Source organism: Prinia subflava, chromosome 9, assembly GCF_021018805.1.
Source record: "Prinia subflava isolate CZ2003 ecotype Zambia chromosome 9, Cam_Psub_1.2, whole genome shotgun sequence".
Lineage (NCBI taxonomy): Eukaryota > Metazoa > Chordata > Aves > Passeriformes > Cisticolidae > Prinia > Prinia subflava.
This window is the reverse complement of record NC_086255.1, coordinates 2,508,332-2,522,680: the sequence shown is the minus strand read 5'-3', so window position 1 is coordinate 2,522,680 and position 14,349 is coordinate 2,508,332. Positions and strand designations below refer to the sequence as shown.

Here is a 14,349-nt window from a genome sequence, read left to right as displayed (position 1 = left end):
CAGGATGACTTGTTTTTTCCAGTGTATTAAGTCTGTGGAAAGTGGAAATTCAGGTGGGATGTGCAGGGCTGAGGCATGATCAGAGACCACCTTACAGTGCTGTTCAGCTGGGAGGTGCCATAAATGAACTTTCTAATGCTCTTCCCCTTTCTTCTCTCCTAGGTTGGTACAGGGGTTACACACTACGGAAGAAATCCAAGAAGGTGAGTGTTGCCAGAATGTGATCCTCATTTTTCCTTTGGAATAAGATGGATTTTGGCCCTGGGTGTGTGGATTTGGTGGAGCTGGATCCAAGTGTGCACTGCTGCTCGTGTCCTCAGCCTCTGGTCAGTAGGAATTTTTCAAGTTAATAAAAATTATTTTAGCAAGACCTAGAAGAGGAGTGGCACATCCAGCTCTGGGGTCCAAGGGGAGGATGTGGAGCTGCTGGAGAGAGTCCAGAGCAGGCACTGGGATGAGCAGAGGATGGAGGAAAGGCTGGGGGAGCTGGGATTGTTCAGCCTGGAGAGGAGAAACTTGGAGGTGACCTCAGTGCAGCTTCCCAGTGCCTGAAGGAGCCACAGGGAAGGTGGAGAGAGACTTTGGACAAGGGATGGAGGGACAGAACAAGGGGAGCAGCTTTAAGCTGAGGGAGGGAAGATTTAGATTGGGATATTGGGAAGAAATTCTTCCCTGGGAGGGTGGGGAGGGACTGGGATGGTTTCTTGGAGAAGCTGTGGCTGCCCCTGGATCCCTGGCAGTGCCCAAGGCCAGGCTGGAGCAGCCTGGGACAGTGGGAGGTGTCCCTGCCCATGGCAGGGGTGGAACTGGAGGAGCTTTAAGGTCCCTTCCAAGCCAGACTATTTTATGTTTCTATTTTATATTTCTGTATGAAATATAAAATAGAAACATCTGTATGTGATCCCAGTTTTTGCAGTTTAAAGGTCAATCAGTCACTCAATCTTGACGCACATCACCTTTGTTGGTGCAGTAACTGCTGCACCAAACCTTTCCTCAGTAAAACCTGCAGACCTTGATGTTCTCCTTGTGTGTTCAGAGGCTGGCACTGCTCCTGTTAAATACTGCAGGATTTCCTGGTGAAATGCAGCCTGCAGCAGCTGCAGCTGGTGAAATGCACTTGCAAATGGAGCCTGACCTTGGGAATTTTCAGTCGTTCCCTTTGGAGAGAGGAGGAGGAGGCTTCTCCTTCAGTGGAATTTCAGTGTGCACCAAGGGCTGCATTTACAGCAGCCCTTCTGAAATGAAAAGAGAGGAAACCACACAAACACTGGTTGTAGCATCATGTTTTATTTTTTGAGCCTTTTACTTCATAGTAGTAATTAAACAAAATTAAACTTCAGGATTTGCTTTTTTTTTTCACTGAAACACTGCAGATGCCACGTTTGCCTCCAGAGGTGTTTTTAGTTGTTTCCATGTCTAAAAGGAGAGAGCTGGGTGGTTCATCCCACCCATTTCCTTACCAGGCCTGGGGTTTTATTCTATTTTTGTATTTGCCTTTTTTTTCTGTGTGTGTAAACACATTGAATTTGTTACAAACCGTATTTCACGAACGTGCTTTTTACAGTCTGAGAAGAAATTAGATATTTTTCTTGCCTTAAATTAATTCCACGTGTTGCTGCATTTGTCTGACTGCCACTAAATTTAGTGATTTTAAAATATTTTTCAAACTGGGGTAAAAATGCCCAGGCACTATTTCCTCCAGTGGCTTCCCAAGAATTTCTGTTACTGCATTCCCAGCTGATCAGAAAACTGAACTCCTACCTTGAAGGGTGAGATGGTGGAGTTTGCTTTATCAGCTTGACTTGGATTATTTTAAAAACACTTTTATTTCTGGCATCTTGATAAATTTAGAGTATTTTTCAGAGAAGCTGTATAGTTACAATAACATCTTGAAAGGACAGGAAATGCAGAAATTCAATATATATTGAAAAAGTCCCTAACACAACTCTTCTGATGCTCGAGGATGTGAATGGCTCTGCACACCCAGCAGAGTTTTGGCATATTTTAGATAATAAACACAACATATTGTGTGCAGCTGATTAAATAACACTTTTTTTTTTCCTCTCCTCCCTCTCCAAGGGCATATTCCCTGCCTCCTATATCCATCTTAAGGAAGCAATCGTTGAAGGCAAAGGGTAAGTTGGATTTGAAAAGGACAAAACTCCTTTTTCCTGTTTTATCCACATCATTTCAGTGCATTACCAGGTAACTCACACTTGTTCCCAGGTAGTTTCCTGCCTCACTGAGAAGTTATTTTGTAATTTTCCTGCTCCTTTCCCTGGTGTGTGCAATGGTTTGAGCTGTGTTTGTTGTTCAGCAGCTTTTCAGATCTTTATGTATCAAATCAGCTTTGCTGGACATGCAGGTAAAAGTCTCTAACATGAGTATAAAAAATGAGTTAAAAATGAGGAAAAAACCCCCAACCTAATCCCAGAGGAAGAAGGAGATGGACTGAAATTAATAAATCATTACCCAGGTATGAAATGGAATGAAACAGGATTAAAATGTTTTATTCCTTTGTGCCTGATTTATTTTTATACTCTGTTAAATATGTAAATGATCAAACTACTAATCATGAGATTGCTGCATAATGATATCTTCCTTGCTGATTGCAAAGCTGCCTTTAAGTACCCTGCTTCTGCAATATTCAAAGATCTGGCTGGTGTTTCTTACCTTTGTGGCACCTCATCTTAAATCATTCAGAAACTTCGTGGGAGTGAATTGAATCTTAATTTTTCCTTGCAAGACCAATATTTTGAAAAACAGAACAATTAGAGAGGAGTATGATGGCATGGTAGGTTGGGTACACCTGGTTTTTAATCTTGGTTGTTGTTTCTTGTAAAATAAATAATTCATGAATGTTGCAGTGAGGTGTGCATTGGTATCCTTGGGAATGAGGAGAGGGTGGGAAAAACTCTCAAGGGTATGGAGGGATAGGATGAGAGGGGATGGCCTTAAACTGAAGGAGGGCAGGGCTGGATGGGATCTTGGGAATCAGGAATTGTTCCCTGTCAGGGTGGGCAGGCCCTGGCACAGGGTGCCCAGAGCAGCTGTGGCTGCCCCTGGATCCCTGGCAGTGCCCAAGGCCAGGCTGGACACTGGGGCTGGAGCAGCCTGGGACAGTGGGAGGTGTCCCTGCCATGGCAGGGGTGGAACAAGACCATCCTTGATCCCTTCCAGCCTAAACCATTCCATGATTCCATAATCTGAGCACATCAGAATAAATACCTTTTATGTGGTGTGGCTTTACTGGTGTCCAGTGCTCCAATATCTGATAACATCTTATTTCTGCTTATAAATTTATAACAAAATTCCAACCCACTTCTCTTCAGTTCCCTTTGGAAATGAAGAGTTCTTCCTTAGGAATTACTCTAGGTCAGGTGATTTAGATTAGAAACCAGCATAAAAATTTCCACAGAGGAGGCTGCTCTGTGCAGTGGTGGTGTCACCCTTCCTGGAATTGCTCAGAAATTGTGGCTGTGGCACCTGGGGACATGGGCCAGTGGTGGCCAGTGCTGCTGGTCACACTCAGTGACCTTAAAGCTCCTTTCAAACCTTAACAATTCCGTGGTTCTTCCTTCTCACTGAAGCTGCTGCTTAACTGAGCCTCCTTTGAACTCTTCCCTGCAGGCAGCACGAGACCGTGATCCCCAACGAGCTGCCCCTGATCCAGGAGGTCACCACCACGCTGAGGGAATGGTCCAGCATCTGGAGACAGCTCTACGTGGTGAGCACAGCTCAGGAGAACGTTCCACGGGGAGAATTCCCTGGAAAAGTGGTGCTGGGAAAGGCACAGGGACAAACAGGAGGGAACTGCTGTTCATGAAGGCACTCGTTAGGAATTTCCCTGTCTGTTGTTGTTTCTAAAGGCTGCTTTCAGTGCTGAACAGCCAGGTAGCATCACCTCTGTTAAAGCACAAATCTCAGTAGATTTTTTTTGTGCTTGTTAAAGCACAATTCTCTTGCCTGTTCTCTCAGATCTCTTCATTTTCTTGTGCAGAGTCCAGTTTCCTTAGAGTGTTACCTTGATCTAGCAGTAATTTGTTGAGCAGTTACAATCCCTTTTTTGTGCAGGTTTTATCACAGAAAATGTTTGATTTTTAAGGTGTGTATGGATTTGGAGTACTTGAACATGTAATTTTGTTAAAGAAATGGTTTTCAGGCTGTTTCTTAAGGCTGTCGGTCTCTGTTATGAAGTAATTGAGTATTTAGTGTTGAGTTTGTGGGTGTAACTCAGAGCTTTGTAAAATTATCACTGCAGGTCTTTAACCTCTCAGTATTCCTGTACATAAAGTTGATTATTCCCCAGTTTTGACACCTGAACTTGCATGCTTGTTTCCTTTGATGTGCTAAGGTTTCAACCACAGAAGAATGTCTTCCCAGAAATTTGTAGTGATAATTATTGATAGTCTCTCAGATGGGAAGATACAAAAACAGAGGTGAAAGTGCACGTGAATAAGATCAAGAGTTCAAAGTTATATTTAAAAGTGCAGTTCAGATGTAAAGCAAGGCCTGCTGTGGGATTTAAGGTACCTGGCCCACACTTGTGATGCTCTCATTGTGCAAGGTCACTGTAACAAGATAATGGGAACATGAAATTCCTTTATTTAAAGCAGGGTTTAATGCAGTCTCTGTTTCCCATAAATATGTTTGAAATCTTGTATCATAAAAGTGCAAGCTGTGTAATGAAGACACCGAGTAGTAATGAAGACGTTTGTGCTGACTAATGTGGCTTTTAATCACACCCATGAAAATAAAGATTAGGAGTAAGAGTGTAATGGAAATGATGGAGTGTGGCAATATAGAAGATGAAGGATAATATCTTCTATGAAAAGAAACAGATAATGTATTAAAGAGAGAGCTTTAAGGAGTTGGAATGGCAGGGAGTTTGTGTGCTGAGGAGCAGGGAAGGAGCAGGCAGGCAGAAACAAAGGAGGAGGAGCAGAATCTCAGGAGGGCACTGGGAACAGTTTTGCCCTTGGCTCCACTGCTGTGGAATCCCAGAATGGTTTGGGATGGGAGGGACCTTAAATCCCACCCAGCCCCACTCCCTGCCATGGGCAGGGACAAATTCTACTGTCCCAGAGTGTGCCAAGCTCCATCCAGCCTGGCCTTGGACACTGCCAGGGTGGAAATGGGGTTGGGGCTTGGCACACCCTGGGACAGTGGGAGGTGTCCCTGCAGGGGGGTGGCACTGGGTGGGATTTAAGGTCCCTCCCATCCCAAACCATTCTGGGATTCCACAGCAGTGGAGCCAAGGGCAAAGCTGTTCCCAATGCCCTCCTGAGATTCTGCTCCTCCTCCTTTGTTTCTGCCTGCCTGCTCCTTCCCTGCTTCTCAGCACACAAACTCCCTGCCATTCCAACTCCTTAAAGCTCTCTCTTTAATACATTTTCTGTTTCTTTTCATAGGAGATAGTATGCATACAGTTAAACAACACTTTAGGGTTTGCTAATAATTCTGAATCCAAGAGCAGGCACTCATGGGAGCTGTGGTGTACTGGAGGTAACTGGTTTCAGACTGGGCAGTCTGCAGACTTGAGGGATATTCTGTGCTGTCCCTGTCTGGGATATCAAAGCCCAAGAGATGGCCACATTTATGCCTTGATTCAGTTTGTAATTTGTGTTTGAATCCTGAATGGATGTTCAGGTGTTGTTTGCAGAGAGCAGGGCATGTGGGATGTTTCCCATCTCCCTGGTTTATGATTGCCTGCAGCCTCGAAAATCAAGAACCTCTTCCCCATTTGGATGTCTGTATTTAGCTCCCAGCCATATGTGCCTGTTGTGTCTTTCTCTGCTACATTAGAGAGCTTTTAATAATGGGTATTTTCTCTCTGTGAAGGTTCTCCCACTATAATCAAACCAGCTTTTGGATAATCTGAACAGACTGAAGTATTTAAGTTTCACAGTTAGATATCCTTTTCTCAGAGTCTTGGAGTCATTATGCTTTTTTCCTGCATCTTCTGCAGTTTTTCCTTATTTGTTTTCTTTTTTTTAAGTGGAGAATTTTATTGTAATTAATTAATTTTTCCTAGCTTAGCTGAGTGTTGCCAAGAAAAGTTTGTATATGCTGTGGCAGTATTTAATATCCACAGTTCCAGGCTTTATAAACAACTGAGGTGTTTAACTTCCTATCAAGTTTAGATCTTTACTGGTGTTTCACTGTCCTTTAAAAGTTACCTGTGGACTTGCATGGCACTGATGTGCACAATGGGGGATTTTCAAGTGCTATTGTGGAGGTTTCACCAGGGAGAGAAAGGATTCTCCATCTGTTGCAGAACTTGAGCCTCTTGCTGTTCAAATGCACAATTTTCAGTCCCGCTCTGCTCAGTGCAGAGGGTCTCTGAACAAAGCTACCCTGGGAATCAATAAAAGGACATTTTCCCCTTGAATGCCTGAACACAGCATGACCCAGGTTTTAAGATAACACAAACCCAAGCATTTACACCGATTTAGCCCCTCAAAGCTGAGAGCAGCTCTCTGAATATTCCGTGTTCTGTGCTGTGGGAAGTTAGGCTCCTGTTTCAGAGCTGCTGTGGACTTACCCCTTGAATTCCCATTTATAAATGCAGTTTATCCTGTGTATTCCCAAGCCTTCAGACCTGATTTCTGCCCCGTTTCTCCCCCCACAACAGCAGGACAACAGGGAGATGTTCCGCAGCGTCCGGCACATGATCTACGACCTGATCGAGTGGAGATCCCAAATCCTCTCGGGGACCCTGCCCCAGGACGAGCTCAAGGAGCTGAAAAAGAAAGTCACTGCCAAAATTGATTATGGCAACAGGTTTGTGAAGGGCATTTCTCAGTTTTTCTGCCTGAAACCAGGTCACCCTGTGTAAGGCACATCAGCTGTCGGTGAATTCTTGGAGGATTCTTTTTTTCCCCCTGTAGTTGTAGATGAAATATTTGTATATTCACACTTCTGTTACAGCAAGATGAAGATTGAAGTTGAAACAGCATCTTTAAAGTATAAGATGTAAAGTGGAATCCATCTCTCTCTCTTAATGGCATCGTCAATTTGATGATGGTGTGAAGCTGTAATTTTTTAAGGCCAATTCAAAAGTGCAAATATTGCCTGCCTTGAAAACAGAATTTTCAACTCCACTTGCTTCTGTGGCACAAAACAGTTGTCACCCTCTGAGCTCTGCCAGCTGCCTGTGCCCTGGAGTCCCTCAGCTGTGGTGGGATGGTGAAGGAGTTGGCTCAGCAGCACCATTTAGCTCTTGGTTCCTCTCCTTGCACAGGATCCAGCTGGTAGCACAGGATGAGCAGGGAAATTCAAAAAGGAGCTGTTCAGCACAGGAGAGTGGAATTTGGGAAGCAGATATCGACCCAAAAGGCAGTGCAGGTTGCATGTGTTGGGTATTTTAGGGATTCAGATGTATTCTCTCCCCAGATGGTTGGCTGGGTTTAAAGACAATTTTTGTAAATACAAATTTTAGATGATCGCTAGATTATTTTTATTTTTCTGGATTATTTTATTATTTTTGATTATTATATTCAGATTCTGCATTTTGATCAAAAATGAGAAATCAAATTTTCCTCTTCCTCATTTGAAGCAATGTTTTGAATACAGGCAGACAATGTTGTAGTGCTCCCTCCAGTCCTACCCATTTGGTGGGATTCTGTTGTCCTCCACACCTGGGGAGTGAAAAAGTTTGCACCAACCCAGTCTTTAAATTCTTTGTGATGCAAATATCTCACCATATTTCAGCTATTTGTGTTTAATCCCTTACGAACTGCCACATTTGCAGTATTTCTGCTCGTGCATTTTATTAGCAAAAGCTGTGATTAATAAAAAAGAAATTAAAAAACAATCAGTAAATGCATTCAGTCAGTAATTATCATTTATAATCTGAGATATGGACAGTGGCACCTCTGCAGACAATTAACCAGATGTTGTTGGGATTATTTGTTTGGCTACTGGATTTCACCATCTGCCCAAGGGCTTGGTGAAAGTTGCTCTGAATAACCTCCAGATGCTCAGCCTGCAAACCCAGTGGAACATCTTGTGCTGTGCTTTGTATTTGCAATGTTCTGATGGCCTAATGGAGTGATCAGAGTGTTCTCTGGGGAGTGCAGGAGGGAGGTGAATGTGAACTTGTGAGTTCATCCTCACCGCTGAGAGATAACATATGTTCCTAATAAAACCCTACATTCACTTGTGCCTGAAAGGAGCATGAATGGGATTTTAGGATCCAGACAGAATGAATTCATTATCTGCTTTATAAATACTGGGTGATCTTTGAGGTCCTAACCCAAATAATTCTAAATGTTTTCTGTCCTGATCATATCCGAACTTTTGCTGACTGGTGAAACACTGATTTGTAAATAAGTTTTTTTCCTTCTCTAAATACAGACAGAAGTTTTGCAGCATATTTGCAGAATAACTGAGGAAGCAAAAATGGCTTTAGCAATCTGTATTTTTAATATCTTTCTGAAATTAGGTCAGATAATTTTGTTGTGAAAACGCCTTTATTTTTGTTCAGTTGCAAATATCTGTAACTGGGACACTTAGGAAAAAAAAAATTCAGATTTTTTTCCCAAGCATCATTTGCAAGTTAAAGGCTAAAACAAAGGCATTGAATCAAAGGAGGGTTTGCTTCCATTCCTTTGACAGCCTGTGCAAACACTGGGGTGTTGTAGGCTGGATTATGAGACCTCCCCTGAATTCCTGAGCCCTTCCCCTGGCCCAGGCAGTTTCTGCCATGGAAGGGCTCTGATGGTTCCAGTGCTCTGTGGGTGTTTCCCCTGCTGTGGCTGCTGTCCAGGAACAGCAGCAGGGAGGCAGAAATCAACTTTGGCTGCTTTTCTGTTTGATTTCAGTGATGAAACCATTTTCTCACCAGAAAATTTGTCTGGGAGTGTCGTGTTCTGGGAATGCTGGAGAGTTCTGTGGTGGCTGGGTCCAGCTCCAGAGCAGAGCTTGAAAATCTGCAGCCTTCACTGCAGCCTGAGTGATCTTTGTCTCCCCTGCAATTAATGCAGTGCAGTTAATTGGAGGGCTTTGGGTGTTGTCCCCCCTCAAGGGTTTAACACTTCCAGGAGTGGGAGGGGTGAGGAGGAATTCCCCAAGTCCGTGGAAATGTCTTTGTGTGCCACAGCTCCTGGTGCCAGGTCCTTGCAGGTTATGCCCAGGGAGAATTTACTTTGATAATTCCTGAACCCCTGTGTGACTTACCAGGCACAGCAGATTTGGTTTAAGCCCATTGATCAAACATATTTCAACTCCAAAGTTAGAGCAGCTCCCCTGGGAGAGCTGAGCATGGGGTTAGAATGAAATAGGGACACATTTATTGGATGGAGGTGACAAGGGCAGTCCTAGGGAAAGGACCTGATTTTTTAACCCTTGGTACTGCTGCCAGCACTGTGGAAAATGTGGAGAAATGTGAAAGGTTTTTCCAGAGCCTGGATTTGATGATGGCAGAAAGCTTCCTCCCTGCAGAAGGTAATCATGGATGTTAACACTGCTGACACAGATCTGGCTTCTGCTTTAAAAAAGGAAACAACTTCTGCCTCATCTTGTGGGGTGTGGGTAAAACATGAATTTGCAGTTGTGGGAGAAGGTGGAGTGGGAGATGTGAGCTGTGTGTGGTGGGACTTGGTTGTTGAGACTGTTGGATAAATCAGAGGAGGAGACCAAGTCTCTGGCAAATTTATTTATTTAAGAACTTGCTTTCCCAGCTGTTGTGCTGTTTCATTTCCATCAGTCCTCCCTGTGCTGTGGGAATGGATCTCCAGGCTTGGTGACATGTTAAATTGCATTATCATGTCTCCAATCATTTCTTTTCCATCACGTGTCAGGTGTGCAAGTGGAACACTTGGCAGGTGGTTTTTAGGCATTCCTTTGAGTGCTGTTAATCCACACACATTTTTTCTGTCTTGTTTAGAATTCTGGATTTAGATCTGGTGGTTAGAGATGAAGATGGCAACATTTTGGACCCAGAGCAGACCAGCACCATCAGCCTTTTCAGAGCACATGAAATAGCTTCCAAGCAGGTGGAGGAGAGGCTACAGGAGGAGAAAGTAAGAGACTCTGTGGCTTTTCCCTGTGAGACACAAGGCTGTAAACTAATTGGATAACTGATATTTTAGCATTGATAATGAGGGATTTGATGTGTTTATGAAGAATTATCAGGCTTGAACATTTTGTAAGAATTTTTATGTCTTAGGCTGGTTTTTTTCATCGCTTAAAGAGCCTAATAGAATTTATGGTTCAGACCTGTGTGAATAAATCAGCTGCATTTGTAGGTGAATATCAGCTGTGCACGTGAGAGGTTTGTAAGCTGGTTGTCTTCAGAGTTTCTGTTTGAGAATCACAAAGAATAAAATTCTCATTCTTGTGTGCTTTCTTTATGCCAATCCTAAAAACTTGTGGTTGAAATAAAAGGGGCAAATTTAAAGCCCTTGTCAGTCTTGAATTGTCAGCACCTCTGCAGTTCAAAATCCTTGTTTTTAAAAGGAAGAACTTTTCTGTTTCTTTTCCTGTTGTGTATTCCTGGATTTTTTTCAGATATATTTGAGGCTTTATTTTTCCTCCGTTCGTCTCTCTCTACTTAATAAGCAGAGACATTTTTCTCTCCTTTTTCTCCTTTCTTTTTTTTAAATCTTTTTCCTTATGGTGTGGCACTTCCCAGACAGATCCAGAAAATGCTGTCTGTCATAAAACTTAACAGCAAAAAGATCACAGGACCAGACATCCAATGGAAAACTCCTCCTTTTTGCAAGTTAGGAAAGTTTTACAGCAGCTGGATGTCTGCTAGACTGAGTTAAACTTTATTTTGTTCTTGAATTGCAGTCTCAGAAGCAGAATATTGATATCAACAGACAAGCCAAGTTTGCTGCCACTCCTTCGTTTGCTTTATTTGTAAATTTAAAGAACGTTGTGTGTAAAATAGGAGAGGATGCTGAAGTCCTGATGTCCCTGTATGACCCACTGGAATCCAAGTTCATCAGGTTGGTGCCATTTTTGTCTGTGCTTGCTCAGGGATGGCAGTGAGGGAGTTTTGGGCCTTAGCAAAGTCAAATTCCTGTGGAAGGCAGAGGCAGGTCCCATCACTTGGGGCACGTTTCAGGGTTGTGCTGTGCTTGTGGCTCCCTGAGAGCAGATGGAAATTCAGAGGTGAACACACCTGCAAGGGCTGTGCCCTTGCTGAGCTGCAGAATTCCTGCACTTGGCTGCTGAGAAGCTGCTGCCTGTGTAAAAATTGTGTGCACTAAGGGAAATGCCAGCGCTCTGCTCAGTATTTGTGTCCTTAGGATAAGGGAATTGGGTTGAAAAGTCTCGTGTATAAATTCTGAAGTTGATTTTATCTCTTTATGCCCTTATGAAAGGGCATTCAGGGATAGGATATGGGGAATGGCTTTGAGCTGAGAGAGGGTAGATTTAGATGGGATATTAGGAAGAAATCCTTCCCTGGGAGGGTGGTGAGGCACTGGCATGGGTTTCCCAGAGGGACTGGGGACTCCCAGGCCCTGGCAGTGCCCAAGGCCAGGTTGGAGGGGCTTGGAGCACCCTGGGGTGGTGGAAGGTGTCCCTGCCTGTGGCACTGGATGATCTTTGTGATCCCTTCCAGCCCAAAGCATTCTGTGGTTCTGTTGCTCTAGGATATAAAGAAAAAGTCTTAAAATGTTGTTCTTTGCAGTGAGAACTACCTGGTGAGGTGGTCGAGCTGTGGCCTCCCCAAGGACATCGACCGGCTGCACAACCTGCGCGCCGTGTTCACCGTGAGTGCCCGGAGAGCCCCGAGCTGGGGGGGCCAGCCAGGGAAACCTCTGCAGGGGAGCAGCTGGAGAGGGGCTGGGGATGAGGGATGGAGGGGCAGGACACAGGAATGGCTCCCACTGCCACAGGGCAGGGATGGGTGGGATCTGGGGAAGGAATTGTTCCCTGAGGTTGGGGAGGTGCCACAGGGTGCCCAGAGCTGGCTGCCCCTGCATCCCTGGCAGTGTCCAAGGCCAGGGTGGAGCAGCCTGGGATGGTGGAAGGTGTCCCTGCTCATTGCTGGGGCTGGAAGATGATTTTTTTAAGTCCCTTCCAACCCAATCCATTCTGTGATTCTGTACTGCTGAAGCCTCACAAAACATTTCTCCTAAGTGGCTGCTAAATATTCTCAACATCTGGGAAAAACCAGAGTGAATTTTTGAACTTTTAACTTACTAGAAGTGGTTTGGTCTCCTAAGGAATTAATTGACTCAGAACTCCAGTAAGATGTTTAAATACTGTTAGAAAAGCTGCTCTGCTCTGAGAGCACTTCTTGTTAGAGGCTTGCACAGCAGAGGCAAATTCTGAGCAGCAAACCCTCTGCCTGCTGAAATGGAACTTGAAATTCAGCTGTTAGAAAGCAACCTGGTGTCACTGCTGTTTGTAGGACCTGGGCAGCAAGGACCTGAAGAGGGAGAAGATCAGTTTTGTGTGTCAGATCGTGCGCGTGGGCAGGATGGAGCTGCGGGACAACAACACCAGGAAGCTGACGTCAGGGCTGCGCAGGCCCTTCGGGGTGGCAGGTACCCCTGGGGGCATCTCTGCAGCTCCTGCCCGGTTCTTCCATGGGAATTGGGTGGTGGAACTGCTGTGGGGGTTGTATAAATATAAACTCAGGGTTGTTCCAAATCCCATTTTACTGGCTGCAGTATCCTGTACCTTCCAGCGTTGGTGTTAACCGAGATGCCAGAGCTCATTTGCACCGTGGTATTCCTTGAATAACAACTCTGAAGTTCCACAGCTGATAGTTCTGTCCTTCTTCTGAGCCATTGTTGCTTCAGTTCCCCGGGGGGTTCCCTCTTCCCACGTTCATTCAGTGCCCTTGGTTTGTCTTTGCAGTGATGGATGTGACTGACATCATTAACGGGAAGGTTGATGATGAGGACAAGCAGCATTTCATCCCATTCCAGCCGTAAGTAGTGGCAAGAACAAGCAGGAGTGGAAAAAACCATGATTTTAACTTTGGTTTTAAAAAAGTGCTAATATTCTAAGTTAATTTATTTCCCTGGGATATTTTCTCCTGAGTAATGTTGCTAATACATCTTCCCTGATAATTTGCCATTAGCTGCAACAGTGATATCCCCAGAAAGTTTGGGTTTTTCTGAGTTTAGGGCATGCATTCCCAGTTCTGCAGCCTTGTTTTCTTTTTGATTAAAGGTGTTAGGGGCAGAATGTGTAAGAGGTGAAATGCTTAAAGTAAGTCCATTGCTGGTTTAGCTCTGCCTGAGATCAATAGAGATCATGTTCCAGCTGTAGATCCTAAGTTTTTACTTCCATAAAGTAAGGAAAGGTAGAGGGGATGAGGCAAATAAATTCACATGGAGTATGGATGCTTAGGTTTCCCATTGTGGGAAATGCTGGACTGCCATCTGTTCCAAAAGGCAAAACATAGTTATGGGAGCTAAATTCCTTGATTAATACACTAATGGATATTCAGATGGGCTTCTAATAATATTTAAAAAAAAAGCTTGACGTAATAAAATCTTAAATTAACTTTGTTTTGAGAAATAGGCATAATTCAGGAAGCCCTTGTGGTTTAAAGGTGTAGGGCTGGTGAGAGGACTGCAAAGTGTGCAGGTCCTGCAGAGATAGGGGCTGTTAATGACAAAATCAAAGTACAGTTCCATTTTTTAAGGAAAATGAGGTTTGGGGAAGAGAAGTGTATGTTTCTTGTGTGGTAAACAACAGCAAAGTTGTTTTTTAGCCCGTATGCAATGAAAATGAACCTTTGCAAGGGGGTGCTAATGGAACATCCAGTTTTCTGCTCCATTAGCACTGATTCATTTTTCCTGTTCCATATACACAGAGCTTTAAAAAGGTGCACAGTGTGATTTTTTCTTCTTCCCCTGTAATAAATGAAAACATTCTCCTGAAAAAGTCTATCCCAAAGGATATGAACAAGGTGGAAACAAAGGCAGGGTGTTGTTATTTCCAACGTAGGCTTGGGCTGTGTATATGAGGCACGTTTTTTCTCCTCATCCCATGCTTTGTTTCTCTTGTTCCACATGCAATTCTGTTTTCATATCTTTGTTTGTATTCATTCACTGGCCACCAGCACAATGGCTGTCAAAAGCACTTGGCAAGATTTACTTCAGTGCCACCTAATGCTGGTGTTTATTTATCATCCCCATCTTCTCATTTATTCACCAAGTTTGGGTTGTCTGCTCTTCTCCTCCTTTTCCCTGTGAGATTGATGGGAGCTTCTCCTGCAGGCACGCCACCTGTGGAACCACAGAGGTGACCCTGGAGGTGTTGCAGGGCCAGTCTGCTTTAAATAGATCTATATTTCAATATTTATATAAAAGAGAACTGCCTGTGTGGGTGTTCACTGCCTAACTGGGGGCTCTCAGGTGGGAGACCCTCCCT

General features: G+C 44.1%; 1 protein-coding gene across 3 annotated transcripts in view; it reads left to right on the top strand.

Annotated features, from left to right (window-relative positions):
* The window catches only part of DOCK1 (dedicator of cytokinesis 1), a 262,705-nt gene that overhangs the window by 23,394 nt on the left and 224,962 nt on the right, over nucleotides 1-14,349 (top strand). For all 3 annotated transcript variants that reach the window (XM_063405101.1, XM_063405102.1, XM_063405103.1), the window contains exons 3-11: nucleotides 163-203; nucleotides 2,080-2,135; nucleotides 3,631-3,727; nucleotides 6,635-6,783; nucleotides 9,890-10,025; nucleotides 10,798-10,955; nucleotides 11,645-11,726; nucleotides 12,371-12,506; nucleotides 12,823-12,895. In XM_063405101.1, coding sequence (XP_063261171.1) covers nucleotides 163-203; nucleotides 2,080-2,135; nucleotides 3,631-3,727; nucleotides 6,635-6,783; nucleotides 9,890-10,025; nucleotides 10,798-10,955; nucleotides 11,645-11,726; nucleotides 12,371-12,506; nucleotides 12,823-12,895 — 928 coding nt within the window. The remainder of the gene's footprint in view (nucleotides 1-162; nucleotides 204-2,079; nucleotides 2,136-3,630; nucleotides 3,728-6,634; nucleotides 6,784-9,889; nucleotides 10,026-10,797; nucleotides 10,956-11,644; nucleotides 11,727-12,370; nucleotides 12,507-12,822; nucleotides 12,896-14,349) is intronic.